At 35.6% G+C, this 12,436-nt stretch overlaps 1 protein-coding gene across 2 annotated transcripts in view; it reads left to right on the top strand.

Moving 5' to 3' along the window:
- LOC150096252 (proteasomal ATPase-associated factor 1-like) overlaps window positions 1–12,436 on the top strand; it is a 147,726-nt gene that overhangs the window by 126,422 nt on the left and 8,868 nt on the right. For both annotated transcript variants that reach the window (XM_090408880.1, XM_090408879.1), the window contains exon 10: window positions 6,012–6,094. In XM_090408880.1, the coding sequence (XP_090265006.1) occupies window positions 6,012–6,094 (83 nt within the window). The remainder of the gene's footprint in view (window positions 1–6,011; window positions 6,095–12,436) is intronic.

Here is a 12,436-nt window from a genome sequence, read left to right as displayed (position 1 = left end):
TGTGGGTAACAGTACCCTTTTTTTCAGCATCACTTAGGATACCACTTGGAAATTATAGTATTCCCTTTTAAGTGGGATTTCTTATTATAATATGTTCTATTTGTTTACTAATTTGTTCTGAGTTAACTCAGAATGACCTTGACTACATCTCCCATTTTTCTTATGGGTGATTTTAATGGACACAATTACTCTGTAATTACAGTATTGTTGAGCTTATGCTTGACGATAATGGCATCTGTCTTTTGATAACACATTATCCTCTTTAATGTGCCTACCCACTCGTACCTGCTCTCCTATCATTCTTCTACTGCTTATGTGGGATACTGAAATAACATATTATTATTAAGAGAATTCTGTTATTTATTTATTCATATGGGGTTCCCCCTTTTCTCCCCCATTCCACTCTCCTAATGGGCGATTAGGTATATATTTTTTATGACTGTAAATCCATGTGTGTTCATGGGGCCAGTTTGTCTGTTCTGAAGGATGAAAAACCCAAGTTTCCATGTGAAAAAACCGTCTACCTCCATATGAAACTGGCTAACTTACCTTTAGTCGAAAGAGACCCAGATAAAGGTGTCTCACATCATGGATGGAAATCGAACCCAAATCTTTCCAACCTGAGGGCTTCATCTATACTGACAGTTATGAAGGTTCTAAGTTCTGTTAGTAGGGCTTTCAGAGAGAAAGAAGTTTTAAAAGTTATTTAGCAATTAAGTTACAAAAGTAACTGTAATAACAGCTGTGGAAGAGAGTTATAGAAACTTTGGAACTTGATAAATGAAGTTTCTCATATAAGAAGATAAATGTTTATCATATATGAAAGATTATATCATCATCATCATCAAATTCCTGCCAAGTACCCACAAGGGGTGTACAGGATATGATAGTACTACATGAAAAAATTATATCATTACTAACTTCCTATCTACAATTTTCCTCCAAATCAGTCTGTTACTTGTCAAGACTCCAACATTATCAGATCTTATATTTCTATCGTCTAAGGCACTTTGTACCATATCAATCCACCTATATCTTGGTCTTCCTCTGGGTCGTTTTGCTGCCAACCTGGCAGAGAACACTTGTTTTGCTAATCTTTCCTCGCCCATTCTGTTTAGGTGACCATACCACCTGAGATTAGCTCTGCTAACACATTCCTGGATGCTGACAATGTCAAGTTCTTTCCTAATATCCTCATTTTTAATATGGTATTGCCATTGATGCCATCTGTTCATGCCTATAATCTTTCTCAGGACTCTCATATCTGCAGTCTCTTGTCTTTGGTCAAGTGTTTTACTTCTGACCCAGCTCTCAGATCCATAAGTTAAAACTGGTTTGAACACTGTCTTGTATACAGTTAATTTAGTGTTCCGACTAATTTCTCTCTTATTCCATATGAATTTATTCAATTGACTTCCCACCATACCAGCTTTGCTGATTCTGTTGTCTATTTCTATATTTAATTTACCATCTTCAGTGAAAATCGTGCCTAAGTAGCTGAAATGTTTTACTTGTTCCACAGGTTATCCATTCACAACACCGTTGACATTTTCAATGATTCTGCCTATTTTCATTGTCTTTGTCTTTTTATTGCTAACCTTCATACCATATCTATTACAACAGCTATTCAATTTAGTCAGAGAATCTTGCAGACTTGTAGCGGATTTATTTAGAAGTATAACATCATCCGCATAAAGCAAAGAGCTGACATTAACATCTCCAATTTTGATATCATGTTTAATATCACTTTCCTTCATAATGTGATCCATATAGATGATGAATAACAGAGGGGATAATGTACATCCTTGTCTCACACCAGATTTAACATTAAACCATCTTCCTGTACTTACTTCAATTCTAACTGCTGACTTACAATCCAAATAAAGACTAAGTATTGCTTGATATAATGCCCCATTGACACCATATAACTGCAGCGTATTGAATAGCTTCTCTCTTGGCACCTTATCATATGCCTTTCCCAAATCGACAAAACTTAAATACAGATCTTTGTTATATTCCCATGCTTTCTCGACTCTTTGTCGTACAGTGAAGATCTGATCCTGACCACCTCTGTTTGACCTGAATCCAGCTTGTTCTTCACCAAGCGTTTCTTCCACAATTCTTCTCAACCGTTTCTCAAGTATACTTGCATAGATCTTGCCAGGAACACTCAGTAGGGAAATACCTCTGTAATTCTCACATGCAGTTTTATTTCCCTTTTTATATATGGGTACTATGAGAGCTCTACTCCAATCATCGGGAATTCGTCCCTCTGTCCAGGCTTTCTGAACTATGCAGTGCAGCCACTGTAAGACTCTTATACCACCATACTTCAGCATTTCTGGTCGAATATCATCTACTCCAGCTGCCTTTCCACATTTCAAGTCTTTGATGCCTTTTTCTACTTCAAGTATGGATATATATTCCTGACTGCATGCCTGGTCAGTGTTTTTTACCACTGTGCTGTCATCACTGCTTGTTTCATTTAGCAGTTTTTCAAAGTAATTACTCCATACTTCAAGGATATCTTTTTCTCCAGTTTTCATGTCACATTTATCATCTCTAACTCCTTTTACAGCAATCTTTCCTCCATTCCTAAGCTTCTTCAACAACCTCCAGAATATTTTGCCACCTTCTTGATATTTATTTTCTATATTCTTGCCAAAGTCCTTCCATGACTTTTGTTTAGCTAGTTTTACACAGTATTTAGCATTCTTGCATTTGTCTCTATATTCTCTAAGAGCACAAGCTGACTTATTTGACCGGAACTTTTGATATGCTTTCTTCTTTTCCTTCACTGCCTCTTTAACTTCCTGTGTGCACCAGGGAGTTCTGATTTTTTTATCCTTGCAGACAACCTCACCACATGCCTCTCTGGCAGAATCAATCAACGTTTTCTTCAGAGTTTGCCACTGAATCTCCAAGGTTTGATTCCTGTTCTCAAACTCTTTCATTTTTTCTTCAATAATCTTTGTGTATTTTAGTCTACAGTTCACATCTGAGAGCTGCTCAACTTTTATTCGCTTTAAAACTTTCTTACATGTTATTCTTTTTGAAATTGTAGTAGGATATTATTAATGGTAATTAGTTTTATTTTTTTGTTCACAAGGACCTAGTTTCCCATTCCCTACTATGAGCAGTTGTGGATGCAATACATTTTCTAACATATAACCTTGCCAAATATCTAACCAAACTTCTAACACCTCATGTTGGTATAACAACCAGCAGTCCAAAATGAGGTGCTATAGACGATTCCTAAAGATACCATACACTGATCACATCACAAATTTGGAAGTAAGACAAAGAATCAGTTCTTTTGTAGGTCAAAGAGATAACATCATAACTAAGATTCGAAGCGAGTAGGTTATGTGGCTTGGTCGTATCAGCAGATCAAATGGTCTACTGATGCAAGTTCTTGAAGGACTTACTCCAGAAAGTCAAAAAAAAAAAAAAAAAAAGGCAGACCTAGAATAAACTATATAGACAATATAAAAAATTGTACAGGTGCTTCATTTACAGAGCTGAAGGCAGTGTCAATCAAGGACTAAGGGGAATTTAAGGAATATTGAATTTAAGGGGAATATTTCCTAATATCTACTCTATGGTCCTTTGTGGAGACAATGGGATGAAGAAAGAAAGATTCATGTTGTTTTAGTGTGGCTGTCTCATTTGCACTCAAAGCAGCGGTATTTAGTGTGATCCTTTTGCATATCTGGAAGAGGTCCTTAAACTTTTAGATTCCCACATGCATGCATTGAATATTTAGAATATTCAATTTTTTGTCATAATTAAAGAATTATAAAGATATAGAGAACTCCAAGTGATGGATACAAAGCAACAAGAGGTTCAGTCTTTGGCAGTACCACTTTGAAACTTGATCTCAATGAATCTTGAGTAGCTTCCATCAGGGTTATACTCTAGAGTGTTATTCCATTGATATTAAGAATACCGATACTGTTCGTCATATGAAAAAATCAGTTGAAACTATCTGACAGCATCAGAAAAAGAATGAAAAATTAAAAATATTAAAATTAAAATTTGATCCATCTTGAAAATTTCAATGCTCAAGTCCTGAAATTAGTAACCTAAGATTTGATAATTTTAAGCTTCTTTATTAGTTCATTCAACTCTGGTTGAATAATTAAATGGTCCACATGGAAATAAGCCTGCTAGATGGCTACACGGTCGGTAGTGTTTTCAGAGAGCTCCCGAAAGCTAAGTATAATTTTGAATGAAAATTAGAATATAGGTTTAAATCATAATGTAATATTGTCTAATTTTGGTAGCTTGTTGTGTCTGTGTGATTTTGGTGTGAATTCCGTTATTTAATTTAGTATTTCACGATACGTTTCATAGATTTGCATATGGCGCCAATGCGACGTAAGATAATGGCGTCCAAAAATACGACGCCATTGTTCAAAAATTGTAATGTGAGAGAGTTTGTCCAATGTGATGTGTGTGGGATGTATGCATTCCCGAATGAGGCTGGAGTTTGGATTGAAAGTGATAGTGGTGGGAGAATGTGCAGAAAGTGTAAGCAAAGTGAGGAGTTGAAGTATGTGTCAGGTTGTGAGATAGTTATGGTTGAAGAAAGCCAGAATGTGAGTTAAAATAGTGGCTTGATAGGGAATTGCGATGTACAAGATGACAATGAGAGTGGTGATCAAAGAAAGAGTGAAAGCAACTATACAGAGAGAGAAAATGGTTTAAATGATTAAAAAAATGAGGAATTATTTGTAGGAAGTGAGATCGCTAGGTTGCACGCAGCGATACAAAATGCACAGCGGCAATTAGAGCACCTGCAAAACTTTTTCCAGAGTGATGCGGCTAACGTAAACAAACAAGTGTTTGAAAGGAAAAATAAGCGTAAGAGTGGGAGAGTTTCTGAAATGAAGGAAAGAATGTTGTATGGTGACTCGTTATTAAGAGGAGTGATAGATGAGAGTTTAACTAAATCGTACTTACTGGGTGCGAAATTTAAGGATGTAAGTGAGAGTATTAGAGTGCAAAAACAGAGGGTGAAAGAATTCATAGTTGTGGCAGGTACGAATGAATTGAAAGGAGATAAATTTTTTATAAGAGAGGACTTGATTAAAGGTAGTGAAAGAAAAGCATCTAGCACCTAGCTAGATGCTTTTCTAGCTATGCGCTAGATGCTAGATCTAAATGATCTATTGTTAGTATTCCACCTTGTATTTTTTTTTAACTGTTCTTGTAGTGCCACTGAAGATGGTCTGCTATTTCCAGACCAAAATATTTGGTTAATTAAATATCTTTCTTGTGTTTACGTGCATATATTATTCAGTCTTTATGTTATAAGTATCCTTAAAACATCATAAAATAAAACACCTAGTTTTACTATATATATAAAATTGAGGAGTCCAGAGAAATCATCCTTAATCATGAACATTTAAATAACAATTTGAGCTACAACCTCCCAGATAGCCATTCTGCTGTTGTTCAGTGCTGGCGTTCACGAGAGACTGCAAGCACGCACTCACCAAACAATGCCACGATTGAAAGAACAACTTAAATGTAACTACAACGTTTTTTTCATGTTAATTATTTACTGCAATTTTTTTGCTATGTTTCTCAGTTTTTTTTAAGCTTCAGTGATTTTAATGCTGTTTCCTATTTTTAAAAGACACCTGAAGAAGGCTGTCAAAAGCTGAAATTCGTAGTGTGTTATACCATTAAAACCTTACAATTATTCTTGGTTTCAGTCATTAAATTCTCTTTATACAAATGTATCAAAACAACCGAGTCAATGTTCCTGAACACATATATAGTGTGTGTGTGTGTGTGTGATCAGTGCAAAAAAAAAAAGTACACTGGAATCCTGCAGCATTATGTTGGGGGATGGAGTCTGTCCAGTGTTATTAGCTCATGTTCTTGACACTATGCCAAATTTTAAACATACCTAGCAGTTGTTTCTTAATATGTTTTATATTTCTGTTTCTGTGTATTTAAAGAAACTTTGATAATATACTATACTAGAATTTCTTTTATAGGGAACCAGTTATGATATGGGAAGAAACAGCATCTGCAGCTTTGTCATTGCTTCCTTATAAACAAGGATTTTTTGTTGGGAAAGGTAAGTTGTGTTTCAGTATGCTGTTTTCTTCATCTTCCACTGAAATCTTAAGACAAATTTTTTTCACTCACAGATTTACCTTTATTTTGTTCATTTTACTTAAAATCTCTTCTAGGTTCTAATTCTTTGCCAACATGTATACATATTTATTTTAGAAAGTTTGTTATTTCATTAGTCTTTAATGTGAATTACTCAATTCCACATTCCATGCAAAATTTTCTTTGTAAAGGTTTTGGTTTTGTATATCCTAAAATAAATGTTTTTTTAAGAACTGGGGTTATTTTTCCAATTCAAAAGAATTGAAATTTTACAGGATTTGATTATATACAATTTATAACCAGTTTCTTTTAGGTGACTCTCACCCATGAATGGTTGTAAACCTATAGTACATAAGTACCATGGATGGACTTAGGTTCATTATTTTTAATTAATTTTTTATTTATTTATTATATTATTTGCATAATTCAGAAATGATGCTCTAAAAGATCAACCATGGAACTTTTCAAGCCACTTTAGGCATTCGTTAAATATTATGGTCTCCCACTGGACAATGAAATTCATCATCCACTTAATGACCTTTACAAAACATCTGTGTCCATGCTAGGATTTGAACCCGCAGCTTGTTCGTTAAAGAGTGGGTAAGGATATGCTAATTGCTTGGCCAACCAGGTTGGTCAGTTTCCTCCAGTCACTCTTAAATAATGTTTAGAAACATTACATCATGTTGTACCATCATGTACATTTCTTGTTTAAGCCAATACAAATTACAATTTGGTTGGCTAAGTTCCAAGTTGGATTGCTTAAGGATCAAAGCCAAATAACTAGAAGAAGATCTCCACATCACCTTTCAGGAATGCGAAGAACCGACTGGAGCTTCTGATTTAATGTCCAAATCTTCACGTAGTGCGCCCTGTTAGTAGGTATCTACTGGGTACTAAATAACTGAGGATGGGCTGGAAATTTGGGACTTAGCCAACCAAATTGTACACTCTATTGGCTTAAACCACAAATGCATATGATTGTACATGATGAGATTTCATGTTGGCTGTGGTGTCTCCCAATTAAACAAGTCCCCTGATGTTTTCGTCATGGAACTAGAGCGAACACTGAAAAGTCAGCTACTGGAACAAGCTCCAACTCAACATCTAGAAGAAGAAGAAGAAGCACATCACAAAAACTGAAGATAGGACCATCAACATGAGGAGTATTAATGGAAAGGAAATCAAACTTGCAGAAGAATTGGAAAAGTACCATGTGGACATAATTGGCATTATTGAGACAAAGAAGACAAGGGAGTAAAAAAACAGGTTAAAAAAGGAAATAAAAATGAAGTGAGAATTGGAGAGACATTTCTCTATTAAGTATTCCAGGTAAGATTTATGCAGGCATTCTTGAAAAGAGATTAAGAAAGATTGTGGAAGAGAAACTTGGAGAAGAACAAGTTAGGTTCAGGGCAAATAGAGATTGTCAAGATCAGATTTTAACTTCAAGACAAATAATTGAGAAATCATGGGAATATGATCAGGAGCTGTACTTAAGTTTTGTAGATCTGGAAAAGGCATACGACAAGGTGCCCAGAGAAAATCTTTTTAAAACACTACAGTTATATTGGATGAATAGAACATTATACAGAGCAATGCATAGTCTATATTTAAGTTTTCAGTCAGCAGTTAAAATTGAAGGATATAGAGGAAGATGGTTTGATGTAAAATCAGGGATAAGACAAGGATGTACATTATCTCTGCTCTTATTCATCATCTATATGGATCACATTATGAAAGAAAGTGGCATCAAGCCTGATATTAGAATTGGAGATGTCAAACTTAGCTCTTCACTTTATGCAGATGATGGTGTACTCCTAAACACATCTAATGCAAGTTTCCAGGATTCACTCACTAAATTGAATAACATTTATAATAAATTTGGCATGAAAATCAGCCATAAAAAGACAAAAACTAAAATAGGCAGGAGTATAGAAAACTTCAGCTATATTCTGAATGATGAGCCTATACAAGAAGTAAAATATTTTAGTTATTTAGGCACTGTTTTTAGTGAAGATGGCAGGTTATATCTGAAAATAGACAATTGAATAAGCTAAACAGTTATGGTGGGTAGCCAGGTGACTAAATTTATGTGAAATAAGAGAGAAATTAGCCAAAACACCAAACTAGCAGTATATAAGAGACAGTGTTTAAACCAGTTTTAAGTTATGGATCTGAGAATTGGATTAGAAATAAACCACAGATATGAGGGTTCTGAGAAAAATTCGGGGAGTGAACCGATGGCATCAGTGGCAGAATCATATTAAAAATGAAGATATTAGAAAGTAACTTGACATTATTAGCATTCAAGAATATGTAAGCAGAGGTGGTATTGCCACTGAAATAGAATGGGTGAAGAAAGGCTAGCAAAACAGGTGTTTAATGCTAAGATGGCAGGAAAGAGGTCCAGAGGAAGACCAAGGTTTAGGTGGATTGATTCAGTCAGAAATGTTAGATATGACAATATTGGAGTGCTCAAAGTAATAGACTGATTTGGAGGAAAATTGTTGATGGGGATTAATAATAAGGTAAATTTAATCATGTATTTCTGTCATAAGTGACTTGAACACCCCTTGAGGGTACATATCAGGAAATTGATGATGATGTTCCAAGTTGCCATGCCATCATCATTTCTTCAGCATCTAGTATATATCTACTAACAGGACACACCATATGATCAAGATTGGACATTACATCAGAAACTTTTTGGTTCTCCACATTCCTTAAAGGATTTATGTAGTCCCCCCCCCCCCAATTATCTGGATTTCACCATTCGGTAAGAAAGTTTTTAAAAGAATTAAACTTGAACATCTTTTTCAGGTGAACTGTAGATGAAACTGCACAAATATTGTACAAAAAAAATCAAAAACAAGAACAAATTCTAGAAGTTTCAGCAGCAAACTCTGAATCAAACATTGATTGATTCAGCTAAGGAAGCATGTGAAGTTGTCTGCAAGGATACAAAAATTAGAACTCTGTGATGGATGCAAGAAGTTGAAGAGGCAGTCCTGGAAAAGAAGAAAGCATATTGAATAGAATATGGAGAAATATGTAAGAGAACTATGCTATGTGTAAAATAGCTAAACAAAGTCATGGGAGGACTTTGGTAAAAATATAGAAGATAAATATCAGGAAGGCAATAAAATGTTCTGGAGGCTATTCAAAAGCTTAGAAATGAAGTAAAAAGAATCAAAGAAGAAAGAGTTGACATGAAAACTGAAGCTTAAGAGGTTCTGAATATCTGTAGCAATTACTTTAAAGGACTATTAAGGTGAAATAAAGCAGTGAAGTGGTAGAAAATATTCAAGAGGAATAGAATTTGTAATGCATGTCAATAGTTTAGGTACAAAAAAGCTATCAAAAACCTGAAATGTTTAAAAGTAGCTGGGATTAGATGATATTTGACCAGAAATGCTTGAATAAAGAGATATAAAAGTTTTACATGTGCTGCACTGCATAATTCAGGAAGTCAGATTACACTTCCCATCTGTAAAAAAAAAAAAAAAAAAAAAAAAAAAAAGGGAAATAAAACTCAATGTGAGAATTACAGAATAAATTTCCTTGTTAAATATTCCAGGTAAGATTTATGCAAGAATACTTGAGGAAGTTATGAAAACTTGTGGAAGGGAAACTTGGAGTAAAACAAGCTGGTTTCAGACCAAATTAGATTACATTAGAATCAGATTTCCACTTTAAGACATCCCTCATATACAAGGATCTGTATTTGATTTCGAATGCTCCAATTATATGGTGAATGGAGATTTATGCAGATCAGTAAATAGTCCATATATAAGCTTGTTTGATGTAAAATTAGGTGTAAAAGAAAGTATACTCTATTTCCATTCATATTCTTCATGTACATGGATTATTGGGGGGGGGGGGAGTGGCATAATGTCAATGTCAAACTTAGCTCTTTGCTTTATGTGGATGATGTTATATTCTAATCAAATCCAGTGCAAGTTACCAGGATTCTTTAATTAAATTGAATAATAGCTTTAACATACAGGGTGTTCGGGATAAATTTGACATATTTATAATTAATTATATTTTTCCGTAAGTTACATGTATTAACACACACTTCTCTTCATTTAAAAGTTTGGACCCTTCTTCATTCATATACAAGATGTCAGAAAGGATGGATAGCTGGAACCCACCTGAATCATGGAAGAGAATAACTTGTATCATGATGATTCGTGCCCGCCATCAAAATAAGGATATTACGACTGCTGCCCAATGCTCCCTGAATACAGTAAAAACAATCAGGCATGAACTAGAGACTTGCAATGGTGACTACGAGGATGTAGCAAGAAGAAAGATCCCTAGCAGACGATCTGATTGCGTTCGTACAGCAGAATTCCTCGCAAATCTGCAGGAACAGGTGTTGAAGAACCCTGGCATTGGAATTCGGGCTTTGTTCGTGGAGTTGCTAACTGTAGTCAAGCCCTGGATAACAAGGGTAGCCAATGGTAGGCCGTATGTATGGCAGCAGGATTCGGCCCCTTGCCACACCTCTGGGAAAAGTCAAAAATGGTTGTCTGAAAATTTCTACGACTTCACCAGTCCAAATGTTTGGCCTCCAAACTCCCCAGACCTTAACCCCATGGATTATTTTGTATGGGGCGCAGTTGAAAAAGACACCAATCGCACTTCCAGTAATACAAAAGCCCAGTTAATGGATAAAATTAAAACAGTTTTTGCGGCCCTTCCCAGGGAGACTGTAGCATCAGCTTGTTCGAGGTTCCGAAGCAGAATTGAAGCTGTGATCGATGCTAATGGTGGTTATTTTGAGTAAATCTTGTTGATAGTATTGTAATTAACTCTGCCTGTAATGTTTTTTTGTCAATTCATTAAATTTAATAGATACAAAGAAGATTTTCTTTTTCCTTACGAAACTGTCAAATTTATCCCGAACACCCTGTATTTGGCATTAAAAGGTTGGAAGTTTTTCCACTTGGTTATACTATAAATTAAAGATACCGAGAAATTATATACTTGGTTCAATCCTTTATCCAAGAGCGAGCAAACAAGTTTGTGCCTGAACTGTTTTCAGTACTGGGGCAACTTGTATATAGAAGCTTATAACTTCACATTAGAAAAGGCCTGAGTTTGATTCTTGTCATGACGGGAGGAATCTTTATATGGACTTTTTCAATTGAAGGTGAGTTAGCTAATCTCATATGGAGGTAGCAGGATTTTTTCTCCCGGAAACTCAGGTTTTTCATCCTGCATACAGACAAATTGGCCCTTTAGAACACATGCAATTTACAGACAAAAATACTAGCTGTGGTAGTTGTGGGCGGTGAATGGCGTTGATGTGGGTGATTGGTAGTAGAGGTTCGGTGTAGTAGTGGAGATGGAGTGTTGTATAGTAGGTGTCCTCCCGTGATGTGTCTTCGCACTCCTTGGAGGTGTCACGAATAATAATAATAATAATAATAATAATTACTTGTCTTAGTATCCAATAATTATTATTATTATTAAACAAGACCTCATGGAGTCAAAGACTCATCTGGGAGGTCCTTTTATCACACACATCTCATCATACCGTGTCTTAAACACACTCAAACTCCTTGCAGACACCACACTCTCAGGCAAGGCATTCCAATCATTCACAACTCTGCACGAAAAAAACCTGCCTCTCACACCCTCTTTATACAGTTTCCAGGGATGACCTCTGGTTCTCCCCTGATTTCCCACTATTCTCTGTAGAACTTCTCCACCATTGATCTTATAACAACCCCTTACCAACTTGTAGGTCTCTATCATATCTCCCCTCAAATAATAAGTATGAGGAAAGATTGAGACTCTGCAAATTACATCTTCTCAATCTTTCCTCATACTCAACATTCCAGAGGTCAGAAACTATCTTAGTCAGTCGCCTTTGGACCCTTTCCAACATCTCTTCATCCTTCTGAAAACCCGGTGACCAAATCTGGGCACAATAGTCCATGTGTGGCCTAATCAAAGCCTTATACAATGGAACAAGAATCTCCCTACTTCTACATGTCAGTTTCCTCTGCATCATTCTCAGAAGTCTTTGTGTTGTCTTCACAATTTTGGCAATGTGTCCCCTAAATTTTAGATCCTTATCCACTATCACCCCCAGATCTCTTATTTCCTCTACCTCCAACAATATATTCTCACCAAGCATAAATTCTGCATCCCATCTTTGTTTTCCAAATTTTAAAACCTTACATTTTGCAACATTGAACTCACATCCCCATTTGCTTGCCCAATCACTCAATTTATTCAAGTCTTCTTGCAAGGCCACAACATCTTCACTACTCTTTATGGTTCGTCC

This window comes from Typopeltis vanoorti, chromosome 19 (assembly GCF_054136105.1).
Source record: "Typopeltis vanoorti isolate ZY-2024b chromosome 19, IOZ_Tvanoo_1.0, whole genome shotgun sequence".
In the NCBI taxonomy this organism is placed as follows: Eukaryota; Metazoa; Arthropoda; class Arachnida; order Uropygi; family Thelyphonidae; genus Typopeltis; species Typopeltis vanoorti.
This window is presented reverse-complemented; position numbering and strand designations above follow the sequence as displayed.